This window comes from Bactrocera tryoni, chromosome 1 (genome assembly GCF_016617805.1).
Source record: "Bactrocera tryoni isolate S06 chromosome 1, CSIRO_BtryS06_freeze2, whole genome shotgun sequence".
NCBI lineage: Eukaryota > Metazoa > Arthropoda > Insecta > Diptera > Tephritidae > Bactrocera > Bactrocera tryoni.
The window spans coordinates 64,695,830-64,714,384 of NC_052499.1; the positions used below are offsets into that span (position 1 = coordinate 64,695,830).

The 18,555-nt window shown below is 37.4% G+C and overlaps 2 protein-coding genes across 3 annotated transcripts; both read right to left on the bottom strand.

Annotated features, from left to right (window-relative positions):
• Positions 1–1,303: 1,303 nt before the first annotated feature.
• On the bottom strand, positions 1,304–2,516 carry LOC120766733 (lysyl oxidase homolog 2A). The gene is made up of 3 exons (XM_040092429.1): positions 2,435–2,516; positions 1,606–2,367; positions 1,304–1,542 (listed from the first exon to the last, which is right to left on the bottom strand). Exons 1-3 carry the CDS (start codon positions 2,514–2,516, stop codon positions 1,304–1,306), a joined length of 1,083 nt encoding a protein of 360 aa, XP_039948363.1.
• Positions 2,517–4,793: 2,277 nt separating this feature from the next.
• Positions 4,794–18,497, bottom strand: LOC120782667 (methylthioribose-1-phosphate isomerase). Of its 2 annotated transcripts, none has more exons than XM_040115048.1 (7): positions 18,325–18,497; positions 15,612–15,792; positions 7,761–7,996; positions 7,492–7,700; positions 5,606–5,769; positions 5,270–5,471; positions 4,794–5,195 (listed from the first exon to the last, which is right to left on the bottom strand). In XM_040115048.1, the coding sequence occupies exons 2-7, from the start codon at positions 15,741–15,743 to the stop codon at positions 5,068–5,070; spliced, it is 1,071 nt and encodes a 356-aa protein (XP_039970982.1). In that variant the 5' UTR covers positions 15,744–15,792; positions 18,325–18,497; the 3' UTR covers positions 4,794–5,067. The 2 variants fall into 2 exon arrangements, with proteins under 2 accessions (XP_039970982.1, XP_039970983.1); XM_040115049.1 differs by lacking the exon at positions 18,325–18,497 and adding an exon at positions 16,585–16,834.
• Positions 18,498–18,555: the final 58 nt, after the last annotated feature.

Consider the following 18,555-nt stretch of genomic DNA (forward strand, 5'->3'; position numbering starts at 1 on the left):
AGAACGACTGGTGCACTCTTATAAACTTGATATGTAAGCGGTGTCTACGCCAATAAAGAAGAAGAATACAGTCTTGGGTTGCAGAGTTATTCTTTCGGCAGAATATCTTCAAGTCTCCGAGACTTTTAATAGAAGAAAATGCGAAATCTTTTCACTTTTCAAAGCTTTTAAATATACGAATTTTTTAGTTAAAAAAAATTCTTCTGAGCTATACTATATATCTTTTATCCTAAACGATTCAAAAGTTATGGTATTTTGAATGAAAATAACATATACATATTTCTATTTGTTATTTAAATGGGAAATTTTATATGCATAGACGGTTTTTAAAATTACGGTAAAGATTCAGTCCCACAGAGATATTTATTGCCCTGTAATAGTTTTATTTCAAGTCATAATTTCAGCATTTTTTTGGGGTAGCTAATCGATGACAGTCGGGTTTCTATAACAGGACTTGAATTTTTATACGAGAAAGAACTATCCACAACTCTTCTCCGCAACACAATTTTTGAAATTGCTATATAAGTTTGCGACTTGCCAATTTTTTTTGGAAATTACAGAATAAGCAAAAAAAAAACAGATGGAGCAAACTTCTCAAGGTTGTTCAAGTTTCGTGGAAGAACACGAAATAGAAACACCGCAAGACTTTCATATCGAATGTCCGGCATTCTCAAGAACTGAGCTTGAGACATCTAAAATTTTCCTCCTTCAGTCAAATTTACCTTAATAGTAAGCCGAATATAAATTTTTTACAAAAATTAAGTCGGTAATAATATTACAGTCAATGTGGAAAGCTACTGAGCCTTGAATGATTTTTTCGTGTCTGATTTGAAGGATATTGTTGTGAGCGGCTTTGGTTTCAACCAGATCCAATGAGAAAGTACCGCTATATACTAATTAAATGAATAAATACTCCCCCTCGTACATATACACAACTCCACCCGGCAACAAACTGGCTTACCCGAAAAGAACACACGACAACTGAGGACACTTATAGGTTTACACCATGTACGAAGACATGACATGAGAACATCAAACTTATTTTCAACACGCTCGATATATCCCCACACCAAATTCAACGCATTCAATTGCGGCAGCGCTACACCTTATTCAATTCGGCAACAAACTCGAGCACAACGTCACCTGATTCGATACAAAAGCGATTCCACGCGCTACGATGTAGTGACCCGGCATGTATCATAATGGCTACCTCAGTTCGACCCATCACTAGCCAATACATTAAAAACGGTTTTAAATTTTTATTCAAAATCTTATAGCAAATATTAAGTATTTAAGAAAAATATTAAACTTTAAACCACAATGGCGTACGTCGGCAATTCGTGATTCGTGTCGTCGCCGGTTTTCCCGTATAATGTATGATGCACTCAGCACCGTTATTTTCAAAAGTGCGTTCGCCAATTTTATACTCTGGATTGATGGCGACACGAAGAATATAATATTGATTTACCGGTAAGCCGGTCACATCGACCCATTGGCAATCCAAGTCGGCGGTATACAAATCAGCGCAGCCAATAGATATGCCTACAATGTCGAAAAGATTTATAAAAATCCAACGACAAAACTTAAAACTCTATTCATAAATACCTTGCGTCTCATTGCCGCAGGTGTATTTGGGTCGGACGCCCGGCACACAATTCGTGTCCATCAGACAGAAAGAGGCTTTGTGTCCCTCTGCCACTTTCTTGTAACGCAAATCGTAGACATCAAAAGTCGCAAAAACGTTCATGCTATGATAGTGTTGATGGCACTGATGCCACTCCCAGTCTTTATAGTTCGCGTAGGGGCTGAAATCCGCGTCGCCCACATTTTCCGCTTTGGTTGTGAAACGCAACAGATTTCGTATGGCATTCGGTTTTGTGAGTCGTATGACATAAGCCTCAGCCGAGACGCAATTCTCCTCCATAGCGCACTGAAGCCGTGTCATCGGCGCCAATTCGAGCCGAGCTGAGATCTCAATGTCACGCAGACCCAAAGTCAAATCGGCGCTCTGCGGCACGCAACGTACAACTGCTACATTAGGATTGCCGACCGTACAATTTCGTGGGTAGGTGGCCTCACGCAAACAGTTCGACAGATGTTGCTCATTACCACGACAAAGAGTGCCGATCATAGCCCAAGGATACTTTTTGCTGTCACCGAAGGTGGTTGTTTGATTAACCATGGCCGCGTAGCCGAGACCGAGTTGTCGACATACCACATTGCCTTCACGAAAACTCCAAGTTGAGCTGCAAAGTGTACCCCATTTGACGCCGTCAAAACTCACCTCAACACGTCCCTCGCGCGGATTTCTTATCGGATTGTTAGAGGTTATTCTGACCTTCATGTTGTGGTACTTACTTGAGAGTGCTATGTGGAGTTTAGAAGTTCTAGATTTACAAGATCTAGCAGTAGTATTAGAAACTTTTTAGTTTACCTTGTGGATCCGCATTGTTGCGTAGGAGTAATACAATAACGAGTGCCGTTATAAACTGAGAATACGGGTTAAGATTATTCATTGCTCACTGTGTAATCTGTACTTAACAACTGGCGAATACAAACTGCCACGGAAGTTCAATGACTCGAGTCTTAAAGGTGTTTTGTGCGCTGCAACGAAACTCAGACAATATGATTTTTGCGAGGGCCTTTCTTAGTAATGTTGTTGTTGGGGAAAAATAAAATAAAGACGGAGTTTTATACTTACAATGCATATGGATGAAAGCATAATAGTTTCAGCTAAAGACTGACTAATATATAAAAATTAATTCAGCATGTTCACACGTGTTTAGCGCGCAGCATTTTGTTAAAAGCCGCAATTGAGATCATCAGAACCATTCATGGAAATTAAGAACCATTCGTCAAACATTGTAGTCAAGCCACTTGTTCTACGCAGCACAGACCTCCACCTCCACCTCCACCTTGTGAGTTGTCGCTGGAGCATTTGGTGGCTCTATTTGGATCACGATGGAATATTTAACCCTCTTTTCAAATCGAAAAATATAGTATATATTATTTAACCTTTAGCGGATGACAATATCAGTATGAATTTTTGTGTATATTCCAAGACGGTTCCATCAAACTCGAATTGGAGACTAGGATACACATATGTTAAAAAAATCCTTAATATTATATGTTCCACGCTGATTCTTGTTTGCTATACATAACGGTTGATCTATTTAAATAGAAAGTTTCTGGCGTTGTGAGTTTCCACCTTTCTCGGTATATCTCCGAAACGCGATTTTCCAAATAAGCTACGAGATGAGTTATAGAAAGTGATTTTTTGTCCTTACTAGGGTTCGCATAACGATTTCAGATAATTTTTTTAAAAATGTACGATATCAATACTATCTAAACTATATTCTGAAGACTTCAGTGACAGTGAGGTTAGGTCACAATGAGGATCTTTGACTGAGAAACGCTTGCCCGGTTTTAGTCAAGTTTACAACAGTGCGCAACTTGTTCTTCTTTTTCGCTGTTTGGCGCCAATTGGTTCTTCTCCACCTGGTCTTGTCGGACTGGAGGTCTTCCTCTTCCTCTTCTTCCCCCGACGGCTATGTGTCTCATATATAATACTCTCAGAACTGCGTTTTCATCCATTCGAACGACATGACCTAGCCGCTATCTCTTAATGCGCTGAACTATATCAATATATGTATGTTGTACGGCTCATCGTTTCATCGACTGCGGTATTCGCCGTTGCCAAGAGGAGACTTTACTTCTCAATTGCCTACTCATTCCGAAGTAGTACCTGCTGGCAAGAGTGTTTCTGCGTTGGATTTCGAGGCTGACGTTGCTGTTGGTATTGATGCTGGTTCCACGATAGCCGAAATTATCTACGAAGTTATGACTATCAATTGTGACGGGAGAGCCAATTCATGATTGCGACGACTGTTTGTTTAATGACAGGAGAGTCGAAACTATTACAACACAAACAATTAATTATTAACATTCTTTATTAGTACTTTCCGATAATAGGGTTATATACTCGAGATAACACAAATTTTTGAATATAATTATGAAATATGTTCAAATTTGACCCGGTTTTTGGTCTTGTAAAAATTGGCCGTTGAAAGTGGCACCGCCCACCTTACGGTGAAATCGTACAGATCAGGAACTAGTCGAACCATATGTTTCAAGTCCCCAGATGCCGTATATGTGGGCCTCAGTTCCCATAGCTGGTTTTTTCACCGAAGGTATGAGAAAAACTCTGAGGTATATTATTGAAATTCAGAGAGAATCTTTACCTGATAATACTGGTAGTGTGGCTCTGAGTCAAAAAGGGTTAAAATTGGTCCAAGCAATACTCCAACTTCATAAAATGAACAATGAAAACCTTCACGTTATCTATTATTCCAGAAACGATTTGAAGTCCGCCGGATTGCATAAAATTTGATTTGGTTTATTAGTTGATCCTTTTCGAAATTCCCTACTTTTTTAAAGAAAAAGCACAGAAACTATTTAGTCCATCCGTTAAGTCCAATTTTCGATGATTCGTTCGAACATTTCGACCGATAACTGGCGAATGACACGCGTGATGTTTTGCTCCAAGGCCTGAATCGAAGCAGGATTGTGCGTATAGGCATTATAATTTGCATATCCCCACAGGAAATAGTCTAACGGTGTGATATCACACGATCTTGGTGGCCAATCGATCAGCCCAAAACGTGAAATTATCTGCTATCCGAAGTGTTCTCTCTATAAACTCATCGATTGATGGAGGGAGTGGTAACATATAATAATTTTCGTTATACTAGCAGACTTTCTGTCGGTTCTTTTTCCGATTTAAACACCGTAAATTGTACGTATTTTTTGTTTCGTTTTATTGATGTGGAGCAACAATTAGGCGGATTCTGTGTTTACATATCACAACTTAAAGCTAAGAAATTCACTGACATTTGCATAGCATTTACAAAATATTTGTATTTGTTATGAAATCAAGTCAAATAATAAAAAAAAAGCTTTCTGTACGCACATAATGGAAGCGTAACAAGCAGGCACCTTCTCTCAACAAAGGCCATATTTCATGTAATTAAGTTTTATTATATAAATATACTTTTATTACGAAAAAATTCACACGCCCAACACGGCGCTAATCTCATGCTTCAGATGCTGTGGACTGAAGACACCACGCTCCGTTATAATACCCGAAATGAGCGAAGCTGGCGTGACATCGAAGGCTGGATTCCAACAGTTGATGCCTGCAAATAGTACAAACATTATTTATAGGCACATTAGATTTATAAATTAGAAATAAAATAAAATGTATATTTACCTGGTGCTGCTATTCTGTGCTCGCCCACATGTGTCATCTCGCGATCGGGCCGCTCCTCGATGATAATGTGATCGCCGCTGGGAATTTGCAAATCAATCGATGTCAGCGGCGCGGCGACAAAGAAAGGCACACCGTGATGCTTGGCCACAACGGCAATTTGATAAGTACCAATTTTGTTGGCCGTATCCCCGTTGGCAGCCACCTGTCACAGAAGTGAGGTAAAAAACGAAAAAAAAATGATTTAATGTGTAATTAGCATTTAAGACGCCCACACACGCTTGCGGCGTTATGCGCTGGCGATATTTATATGCAACGCAATGCAGCGCCTGCACTCACCCGATCAGCGCCAACGACGACGGCAGCAATATTTTTGGCACGCATCAACGCCGCCACCATGCTGTCCAAGACCAGCGTGGCCGGAAGTTTATCGTGCACCAGCTCGTAGGCGGTTAGGCGCGCGCCTTGATTATATGGACGTGTCTCCGTGCAGTAGACGTGCTCTAAGCGCATTTGGGGGAGGGAGAGAAGAGAGACAGAGAGGTTAGCGTGAGGGGCAATACGTTGACACCAAATTCATGGTGTGGAATGCAAATTAGTGTTGAATTTTAACAGAATTCAGTGCGAGGCGATCAAAAAAGCAGATAAACAAATATCTTGGTACACAAAAATAAATGATTATGAATTAATTTTTTTTCTTCAACTAAAAATTATTTTTATTCTATATAACGTAATTTTAGAACTATGAATAGTATGTGTAAATGTGTGAATATAGCAAAATGTGTTATTGCCAACTGATAATATTTAGATTACGATACTTTGTAATTACAATTTGGATTAGTGTAATTAAGGGCGCTTAAAAGACTCTGTATGAAAACACTTAGTCTCCGAAAACTTCCTGTAACCTAGATTATCAAAATAACATCACAAGTAGTTTAAATATATTATTATTTAAGCAAAATGTACTCTGTATACTGTTTTACATAATCATTACAAGAAATTTTTATAAGAGAACTTTTTTGCGAATTTAAAAAAAAAATAAAATAAAATAAAAAAAAAGAAATCTTAAACAAAACAAAAATTATTTTTGTTTGGCCGAAGGGAATATACTCATCACAAATAAAAATCAACAATAGCACTTAAAGCCATTCTACACATAGCACCCATGGATATTGCCGACAGTTGCATTGCTGCAAAAGTGGCTCTAAGACTCAGATAAGAGTCTGAGGCTCGGGGTCACGCTAAAATTCTCTTCTACTTCAATTGCATCCTTGAACGCTTGGACCACTGCGTCGCAGAGGCTACTCCTGGTGGCTGTTTCTCCGCTCACATACCGACGAGAGATATGTAGACGGGGAGAAGTTGCTGGAGAAAATAATCAGTAAGCTTTTGCTGCGTTGGATCGAAGCTAGGAGAGAAGATCTTCTTAATAGTGTTCTCCATTTAGCCTAGCTCAGGTCGATGAGCATTCTCTACGACAGCAGAACTACGGATATCTACTCAACTACTTGCCCTTAACAAAGTTCATCTTGCCGCATTCGAAGAAGTTCTTAGAGGATATTATCCAATAGACATAGTGCTGAAAGGGTAACAATCCAGTCAAACGAAAAGTGCCAAAATTGTATGCAAGAAGATGAGGTGGAAACATTCCTCTACTGTCTAGATTTTTGCAAGACATATTTTTGGCGAATCAGAAGACACAACCGAAGCTGACATTAACAAATTTGTAATCGGCCCAAAACGCTTCATCGATTTATTAGGGTCTTTATGGTTAATTTAATAGGAGCTTTGGGTAGCACAATTGACCGACTGTTCAAGTGAGATCTCTGTTACGATCGACCATTCAACCTAACCTATATATAACTAAAGTAAAATAATATGACGCGATTAAATATGGCGTTTTAAGGAACGAAGGCGTGGTTTTGGTTCAATAATTACTATTTTCTATTTTCAATAATTTCTGATATCTAATAAATTTTGAAATCAATTGGCAACACTTTTTAAAAATATTTCAAATTAAACAAATCTAACGTACTTTATTTTAGGTTAGATTGAGTTGCTGCCATATGTTTCTAAACTGTGACCTTCGTTGTAAGTTTTCTCTACTTGTTATTGAACTTTTAGTTCAGAGTAAAAATTTTACATTAAACGCGATCATTTTATGATCATTTAAATCTGTTTTCCAAGCGCAGTACGCACATTATTTGAAATTTGTTTAAACTCACCTAATTTTTTCAGTTCATGCAACTTCCGCACCACACCCAATGCTGTGCCATAGCCCGCAGTAGCCAAGGAGCCAGTATTGCAATGTGTCAGCACACGTACAGATGAGTCTTTACCGCTAATATCCAAAATGGCAGCGGCACCATTTGTGCCAATCGCCTTATTGTCGGCAATGTCTTTCTGCAGCATCGCTTCGGTGGCAGCCAAAAATCTAAACAATCAAAAATTAATTACCCATATTTAAGAATTTTTTGTCTCTTCTCCTACGTACCTCTGTTTCATTTCTTGTACATCAATCGCTTCGTCTTTCGTCAGCTCATTTGCTAGGGCGATTAGCTCGTCAGCGGCAATTTTCATGTTCACGGCCGTGGGACGCGCCGATACCAGGTAATTCAGTTTGCCCTCGATCTCTTGTCGTAGTGATTTTTTGGAATCAAATTGTTCGGGTAATATTTCCACAGCCAGGGAGAGACAACCCACAATGGCGATGGCTGGTGCGCCACGGACCTGTTGAGAAAACATTATAAAGGTTTAGGACAGCTTAAGAATGGCATTGGAAAATTATAAGGGACAACTAATTACGATTCCAAAAAAAAATAAAAGTTTGAAGTTAGGCGAATCAAACTAAAATAACTATTAAATATATTTTAAATAATTAGACAGAAACAGGCAATTACTTTCGTTCGGGAGTCATGAGTTCTGCCCATGGAGTAGACATTGTCCTCGCCTGTCTTGTGAAATGTTCTGACTTTGCAGTTATAAAACAAACTGTGAGAAAAAATAGTAAGAATTCTGAATTTAATTTCTAAAATTATTTAAAGAGGGTCGAAGTCGCGCTGACGACGAAGTACGACGGCCATCAATATCAACTGATGATCAGCACGTCAATAAAATAAAGGGATTTGTGCTTGAGAATCGATGATTAACAATCAAAGATCTTACTGGCATCGTTGGGGCATCGGAAGGATCAGTGAAAACCATTTTGAAAGATCATTTGGGCCTAAAAAGTGAAAGCATAATTGGTTCCAAAATCACTCAATTTTTTCGAAAAGCAGTGTCGAGTTAACGTTTGTAAAAAAATGCTTTCCGACTACCAGGATGTCACGAAACGTATTATTACTGGCGATGAGTCTTGGATCTATGCTTACGACACGGACAGGCGATCAATCGGCTCAATATAGTGGCAAAGATGACCCGAAGACGAAAAAACCACGTCGAAGCAGGTCAAAAATCAAGGTTGTATTGACAGTTTTCTTCGATTATCGAGGGGCACTCGGACCGGCTCGAGGACTCCGTCCGACCGGCCAAACCGTCACCAAGGATTACTTGATTGTTATGCGTCATTTGCCCAAGGCTATTCGCAAAAAAGGTCCGAATTATGGGCCGACCACTCTTGATTTTTGAACCACGATAATGCACCATCGTATACTGCATTGATTCTTCGTGTTTTTTTCGCCAAATTTTCAACAAATATGGCGCCGCAACCAACGTCTCAAGTTATTTAGCTCCGTGTGACTTCTGGCCATTCAGCAAACTGAAACGACCGCTCCGGGGAAACCGTTTTAAATCGATTGAAGACCTCAAACGTGAATCGCTAAGCGCATTGAAGTCTTTTCTGGAAATTGTCTTTAATAACTGTTTAGACGATTGGAGGAAACGTTGGCATAAGTGTATTGGAGACAAGAAGAATTACTTTGAGTAGGGCGGTACAGATTTTGAAGAATACATTAAACAATTATGAACAATGTCTTACTATTTTTTGCTCATAGTTGTATGTATATTCTTTTTAGGGTTTATGACGTTTCTGGGTATTACAAATCATAAGTTTATGCGCATAGCAACGCAGAAGTTCAGTAGACGAAAGTATATTTGAGAAGCTTTTCAAGCAATTGAAAAACGTTGTGAAGGAACGGAACAACAACTTTAATACAATAGTCTAGAAGAGGGAAAGAGTACCGATTCGGCAGCATTCTTTCAGTATTAAACCCAATTGCTTCTGGGACTATGTACAAAAACAACAATGGCAGCGTACTGAGTGGTGGTAGATGTGCCTCGTCTCAGCTTGATGTTTTGAAAGCGAAACAGAAAGTAGGAATTATCGTTTCATATTTGATTGAATGTGCCCTCTTAAATGTTATAGAACTTTTAGTCCAGCAAAACAGCACTATCTCTACGTGCCATTTCTGTAACTGATAAGAATGGAAGACGCCTCTGTTCTAAAAATAGACTGAACAATTTCAAAGTAGCTTTACGGCAGCTACTAAAAAGCGCTGCACCCTCTATTAACATTTCAAAAATAGCAAAACAACTGTGTTATTTGAGCACGTTATCGCTTTCCTTATCACGTTACGTAAGCCAACGCCCAAAGTAAAAGGAAAACATCTCAAAACAATTCAAGCTCTTTATTGTATGCCAAATATTTGTCTATTTCACGTGTTTAATGATTATCTGGGAACTGACTATCAGTGCAGCTTTGCACACTTCACAATCGTGAGCATGTTTGTTGTTGTGACGTCAGCAACTAATGAAAATGAATACAGAAATTAACACACATTAACATAGAAATAATGAGTGGAGGAAAACAACGACTGCCCCAGTGAAAATTTACATTTACTCATAAATACAAGAGCGGGCTGATAGCTGAAAGCTTTCTAAGTGTAGTCTAACTTTTAAGAAAGACGAATTTAGTTTGACTTTCAAGATAGAAAAATCCTCTCATGGACCACAAAATAAGGTTTTCATTCGTTTCATTTTCAATTATTTAAAGTTCTATAAAATAAAAATTTTCGAAAAGCCTAGGTTTCGTATCAATAGCGAATGAAAATCGTTCGCAAAAACTTCCAGAAATTTCTGGTAAAGCCTTATCATCCAACAACTACAGTTCTGAAACAAGAAATAATTACGAAAAGCTTTAATTTTAAGCGATATAAAACAATGTCAAAGATCAACTGGGATGACAAAATACCAGATCTTTATAGATCAACGAAGCTTGAGCTTGTCACAAAATTGTTAAGGCGGTAAATAACAATCACAGTCACTTAGCTGGGTTCGCCGAAAGTGTATCCGCCAAGATATTTCAAACTCAGTCTGACAAAAGACGGGCAATAGAGAAGAAAGTGACAAGATGATTCCACCACGCCTTCCTCCATACAGCTTTGGCAAAAAGCATCCTACAATAACAAGCTTGATGCTACTGCTAACGAAGTCATGCACTCCTTTACCAGTTTTGAGCGCATAGCCAGTGGCTTTGAAGCCAGTAAAGTAGATTTATTCGTGAAAAGCTCACTGCAACTTTTCTCCAATCACTTCGACGCGTCCACAAATCCATCACTGGTATATGAGTAGAGAAGGAATCTTCTCCTTCGAAGTAATGTTTCAGTGTGATTGCTTTGAGTGCCATAGTTGATGTTGTCTTTAGTGCACCGCAGATCCCGATGAGGGGATCTTTGAACATGTTTCAGCTGCTTTCACCATTTATATCTGATTTGAGTTGCAATTGTTTTATCGAACCTCCCTCGTGTGATGTGTAGATGATAAATAAATATTTGTGTGAACAATTACCAAAAAGCTATCTCGAGCGTGAAAGATAATGGACACTTTATAATGACTTTGCGAGCATCTAAACAAAAATAAATAAATTACTAACATAAGATTCTAAGTACCCAGATAGGAATATATGTAAATATGCCAATTAGTGTACCATATATTCACAATTTCATCACATATTTCATATGCGAATTTAAAAGGAATGCCGGAATGGATAAAAATTTCGCCGAAACTGTTTATCAACACCTGAAACCTTATGCAGAATAATGAGTAAAGTGAATAATAATCGACCGAGTAAATTATATAAAAACGGGAAACTCGGCCATAGGAATTTGAGAGGCCATAAGGTCAAATAAAGAGAACATTCGTTCTTAAAACATTCGTTTAAGCGGAAGCGAAATCCGGGTTCGATCATTTTTGTCCAGCTAAAGACTGTGAACTTTGCAGAATTCCTCAAAATCATGTGGGAAATGTTATCTGCTGGTGCAGCAAAAACAACAACAACATAGTTAGAAAGGACAGAAGTTTACTCCTTCTTCGAGAGATAGCAGAGGATCCCAACATTTTAGTTATGAAGTGTGTCAATGCTAGACCTGTATCAAAACAACCGAATGGTTTGCAAAAAAAAATCGTCGAGCAAAGGTCACTAAAAAGATGCTTTACAACGTAGCTGAAGACCCCACATTCATAAAAATCCAAAATTTCTGATGACGGGACGTGGGTTTATGAATATGACGTCGAAAATGTGTAAAAATCTAGCGAATGGCGATCTAAATATGAGCCGAAACCGAAATAAATTTAGCTGAAACTACTGAAAATCATCACAGCCGAGGCTTAAAAGGAACAGTTTGTCAATGTACCAACACAGGAATGCCCTAGAGATGGCTTTCAACTAATTCTAATAGAAAAGTTGCATATCTTCAGAGAATAATGTAATGAAAGGGTGGTTTAACAGCATAATTTGTTAAATCTTCTATCAGCTAAAATCTTACATCGTATGCAATGGTAAAGCATGCAACATACAAATTGTAAATACTTATGTACGTAAGTATGTATGTATGGATGCGCATAAAAATGCCACACATAGATGTGCATGCCCCATCCGCGGCACGTTCACGCCTGTTGACATTATTGTAAACCGAAGGTGCCAACATTTTTTGATTTCTCTATTAAACCCACCGGCTAATGATCATTAGAAAGTGAATATTTGTTTAGATTTTGACAGTGATAGCTTTTGAGTATGCAACAACATTTTTACACACCAAGAGCAAAAGCATCTACAACACTACAACAACACCAATAACAAATAGGCACAATTTAAATCAAAGCGTTGATGACTTGGACTATTTTTACGTGGCCGTGTATTAGCATTGTACGTAAGCACACACGTACATATACACAGGCCCGCATACCCGGTAGGAATATATAATATTTTATATAAGTAAATTTATTAATGGAAACATCCATACAAACAAAAACAGGAAAACGTTAACTTCGGCACCGAGGATATATTAGCCTTCACTGGAGCATTTCTTCTAGCAGGAGTATTAGAAAAAGGGTGTAAAAATATTCATCTTGAGGTTTATCGGACAGTTTGGGTGGCATCTATAATGTTATTGTAGTCCGATATCGGCGATTCCGTTAAATAAAAAGCTTCTTGGAGTGTAAAGGACGTGTACAAAATTCCCGATCGAAATCTGAATAACTGAGATACTAGTTTGCGTATATACGGACAGACGAGTTGGTTAGACAGACTTATTCAGCTCGTCACACTCAACGTTTATTTATGTATATACTTCTCAGACCCTTTTGTTGTTCGATATAGAAAACCAATGAACGGTCTAATTTTACAATATTCAGGAGGTACGTTATCCAGTTTTGCTATTACGACATATTATTAGTAAAAATATATGTCCTCGTTAGGATGGTAAGGTTCAGATAAGCAGTCATCGAGGTCATCAAACGGCAGGTCCAGGAAAGTGCTGTTTTGACGGGTCGGACCATAGAATGAGGGGTGTCAGATGTATATGGTTAGCAGGGCATGCAAAGAGATGGTTAGTGTCATCCGGGAATATGTCAGGGTCGATTCTGGATAAGTGGGAGTTTAACCTGCTACAGTACACGAAGAAAGAAATTCTCTCTATTCAAATTTAATATATACATTGACCGTGTATTCGATACAATGTCAACCGGAATCTCGAAAATCTTTATGATAGGTAAATGGGGGCGTAAGAAAGTATTGGTTTGAACCATTTTTTAAGAACATGTTATCAAAATATGCTTTTCGAATTTCAACACAAGACCTTATAAAGGGACATCCATTTCGAAGTTTCCTACTTTTTAAAGAAAAAACACAGAAACATCAAATTTAATGGGAAATGTTTACTATCGTTCGAAAGAACTTTCTTTGCCATTTATTCTTTGAAGATTATCTCTTTCAAATGTGGGCCACGGCCACGTCTCAGATGGTCCAGTCGTTGAGTCTACTAATTTTCGTTGACTCGTTCGAGCATTTCGACTGGTTACAGGCGAATGACATGCGTGATGCTTTGCTCCAAGGCCTGAATGGAAGCGGGATTGTGGGCATAGACTTTAGACTTTTTGATTTTTGTTTTTTTTTTTATGAAATAGCAGCTCTTGAATTTCTTCAGGTTGCTCTTCGTCCCAAATGCAGCAATTTTCCTTGTTCACATACCCATTATTGAGCCAGAAACGGGTTTCATCGTTGAAGAAAATTTGGGTCGAAAACGTCAGAGCAAAGCGATGTCACTAGGGAAGGTCGAGAGGTAAAAGTTGTTCAGACGTAAGTCTTTCCATGATGGAATGGCAAACAATACTAAACGAAAATAACATCACCGATTGACATGACTCCACTTGGATCACCCTTTATATTGGCTGATATTTTCGGTAAAAAGACAACTATAGACTTTGGGATCTACACATTCAATGAGGGAATTCAATAACTACTGACTAATATTTAGACTTTTTAGTCCGTGACAGTGTCTTATAAAGACCAGCCATGTTTAATTTTTTAATTCTACCCTTTCCAGCAAGCACCACTTTATTTTAAAGAAATAAGTCAATAGCTGTGAATCCTCTAAAACTATCTCTCTACAGGGTAAACAAAATAAAACTAATTCAGCCCATATGTCCCGAAATTAGTCTTGGTGCTACTATACATATGTATGCAAAGTATACACAGACATACTTATATAATAGGTACATACATATGTGCCTAGGTAAGCGTGTACTTATAAATCAAAGCATATTGTGACGAAATCGTGTATAATTAAATGAATTAATTTGAACTTATTTTAAGAAATATTTTAAACGACCGATTAATGGCACGCCGGCGAGGAATGAATTGCAAGCAAAACAAACAATTGGAATAGCGGTAGACGCTGATAAATTTTGCGCAAAGATTTTCGAAAAAAAAAAACATGTGCACTGAGTAAGTAAAAGTACTGTTGCATATAATTTGTCTACCTCACATTCTTACATACAGACGTACACACTACGTATGTATGTACTTTTGACTATTTCTAGCGCTTGCTCATGAATGAACGGTATTAAGAGGCTTATATGGGACCAAAGCTAAATGCTATTCGGAGTGGAGTATTTAACTGACAGTGGTATGACAGTTGATGACACACGCAAATTAACTGAAAAGCCAACAATTCTGTAAATAATAAATTGTTATCCGAAACTTATTTTGTCAAGCGAATGTCTACGTAACCGGAATGGACCCATATTTTTATCCAGCTAAGGATAATTAAAAACTATTTCTGGTATAAAATATATACATATGTACCTTCTGCAACTTGGAAATATTGCAAAGTAACCTTTCATGGCTCTCATTATTACCCTGAACTGGGTATATTGCATTATTATGGACCACTTTTCAAGTTCATGTATAGAAAGCTTAGTTTGTTTGACAAAATATCTTCTTAATTCGGCATATAATTTTGCCTAAGGCAACGCTAAAATCTCGACACAAATTTTTCAAACCGGAACACTATAGCATATCGCTACCATACAAACTGATTCATCGAAATCATGATACAAATCTCTTTATACGCGTTTATGCTTTAAGAAAGCCAGCTGTGAAGGGTATTCGAGCTTTGGTGTAGTCGAAATGAGTAACGTTTCTTCTTGTTTCTATACTTTTCGAGTTCATTTTAACATTTAATTCAAGTTAATAAAAAATGTTGCTTATACGACGTGGTGTACATATGTTTTTCATTGATGATTATAACATTTTTATGAGTAACTCATTTAGATGTTCTTCTTCAAAAATTACAAATACTTCTATATGATTCGCTACAAAAAAAAATCTTTACTGCATAATTTGGACAGCAAGTTCTTTGAGTTAGCTTTCAGCCGACATAAATATAATGAAAAAAATAATGAGAGTTAACATATTAATAAATAAACGTTGTACGCATTAATGTTTTTCAACTAGCATGTTTGTGCATATGAAGAATAATAAAATATAAATAAGTACGTAATATTATGTTGGTGTAAAGACTTCTCTTAAAATAACCAAAAATGTGTTAAATATACAATTTGTGCTCACCTGCATTTTATTAATGGCTTTCCAACCATCCTCGACACCTTTCACGGCTACGTATTTCGACTGTACTGGCAGCAACAGCTGATCCAAAATATCCAATTTTCCCGGAGCATATTTAATAGACTGTAAACTCATTTTGTTTGTTTGTTTTTAATTTCTTTTTTAGTTTTCTGACGCAACTCAACTGTAAATGAAAGAAAGCACGGAAAACTAAAACACCTTTATTTTGCAGATGATTCTACAGTTGAACGACACAAAAAAGCAAACACACGAAATCTAATGGAAATCATATCTGCTTGGTTGTATGTATGTACATACATATTTGTATATCTCGGAATGAACGCGTAAATGCTTGTCGATTCACAAAATTTGTTGCTTTAATAAGTGAAATTTATTTGTGCTACCATCAATGCCAAAATAGAACTAAGTACTTTCATTAACAGCGAAAAAAAAATAAATAAATAATAACAAAAAAACTTTTTTTGACGTTCACTGAAAAACGATTGCCGGTATTGATCGCGACGGATCGCAGCTCATCGCAGCCTAAAATCTAATGCACGATACAGCGTCGACACCGACGTCTGGCGAAAGCACGCAAGTCACTAGCAATAAATTTGGAAAACCATCGCATTAGGAATGGAGGTGCTGACTAGTTGACCAGCAACAGCATCATTGCTATGTAGCAATTTGTTGTATGTGTAATACTGCAATGCGTTTTGGCTTGTCTGCCCACTCAATACCCGTGAAATACACGAAATAACATAAAATAGAAAATTGCATTTTAATTTTAAATTCGATTAGCGATAAATCATTTGATGCTGTCCGAAAAAAACGTGAAAATTCACACACACACACACACACATGTGAACTAATTGCACGATTTGACACACTGATGCGCCGGCAGACGAACCGTCACAAAGGTAAGCGACAGCGAGTGGCTGATCTCCGTCCGAACTGGCGCACAGAAAGTAATTACCTATCACTTGGCAACGAATGTTTGCCCTCCGATTTGCTGGGGCTGAACTAATAACAACAAAAATATGTTAAACTAGAAAAAATAAAACAACTATCAAAATTGCCAAAAGCAATAATCACTAGCGCGAAATGTTTCGAACACGCAACTAGCGGCCAGACAAGAAATAAGTAGAAACCGAGAGCAGATAACAACACGGCTGGCAGTTGCAAATGTGACTGAGGCGGCAACCGCTAAAGGAATTGCGAGTGCCCGAGAGATGCTACGATTTCAAGCTTTATAGTTTTCAACAGAGAACCTTGCACGTTATCTGTGGTCTTGTAGAAGCCAAGATACCCTGTAGGATTATAAACAAAAATGTTGTTTATATGTTTATATATTATATAATACTTATATGTTAGATAAGCGGCAAGATTAAGATTTACAACTCTTTGCGCTATCAGCTATACTTTGGGAACGTGGTAAATCGCGTTTGTGCATCTTATCACTTAAGCGGTTTGGAGTTAAGTGGAAATTTTAAAGCTTTTTTGATATTTAGCTATTTTTGTAACATATTCTAAGTGTGTATATTTATATAGGTACATATTCTTGTATATGATAATAATGAAATATATAAATGATCAGCGTGCACTCGCCCAAGAAGCTGCTCATTTGTCGGAACGATATTGGACCACTATAGCATATACTATACATAGCTGCCATACACTGAACGACCAAATAATGTCCTTATATGGAAAACTTTTTTATTTGACTAGATATCTTTATGATTTCTTGGCATGGATTAAGCCCAAATCAACGGTACAATTAGTATTTAAAAAAAAATTGTTATATTTAACGATTTATCTCCCTTAAATTTTGAATGTATTATTTTGCGAATCCGAAGAAGTGATGATCATAATCATTCATTCTATTGAAATTTTTTTTATTTGACCAGATGAGAGAATTTTTTCAGAAGAGACAGCTTTTCATAAAATCAGTAGGATAATCTTTTTATCGAGGGAATTGTAAACTTATCAAAAATGGACCTTAATAAAATTCAATCAATATCAGCACCCACCGCCGAATATAGTGTAATTGGCCGTAAAAGCATATCGCACCTAATGAGGTATTCTCATCAATGGTATTAAATAACTTTCATAAAGGGACCTTACCTGGTACTGGTTATAAGCAATTGGAATCACATTCGCTAACAAACTTTCTCCCAAATTAAATTTTATCTTTGTTATATCACTTAAATAAAAGGAAGCATTTACAAGAAGGATTAGAAGAGGTTTGCATCCGCGATTATTTGTAAATGTTCTTTATCGCAGCTGTTCCGCGGCCCTAATCTTAATAAGCAGCTACGTCGAACATGGCAGTAGCAATCAACGAACGCAATAAAACCACAACAAAACTACAATGACAAGCAAATTGTGCACAGCCATATGGAGGGATCATAATTTAGGAAACTGTTCTATGACGAAAGCACTTTCGGTGTGACTTTTGATACTAATCTTTATAATCACCCTTAAAATGTACTGAAGGCTCAGATGAATGTATACTGCTTTTCCGCAACTCACTTATCCTCTCTTCGTTTCAAATTAATGAAGGTGCATTGAATATGATGACATCAATCAACTAGTGGTTATTTTTCCATTAACAAAGTCTGACCCAGCAAGCCGGCAAACAAAGAAACGTCTATTTGCCTATGTACATACATACACATATGAGTGCAGATGTAACACGCATTTCAATATTTCTTACCTATGTAATTTATATTTCACTTTTATTTTAGTTTAATTCAAATAGCAAACTGTTTTAGGTAACAACTATTCAAACTGGACACAAGACTACATCAGCAAAATAGCTTCAAATTCTATAAATTCGCTAATCTTATGTCCGGCTTTAATAAAAATTCTCACACTCTTTCTTATCAGTGTTTTACATGTTCGTTATCGCAAATGAGGCGCTGCCACCTTGTTATACTTTAGCACT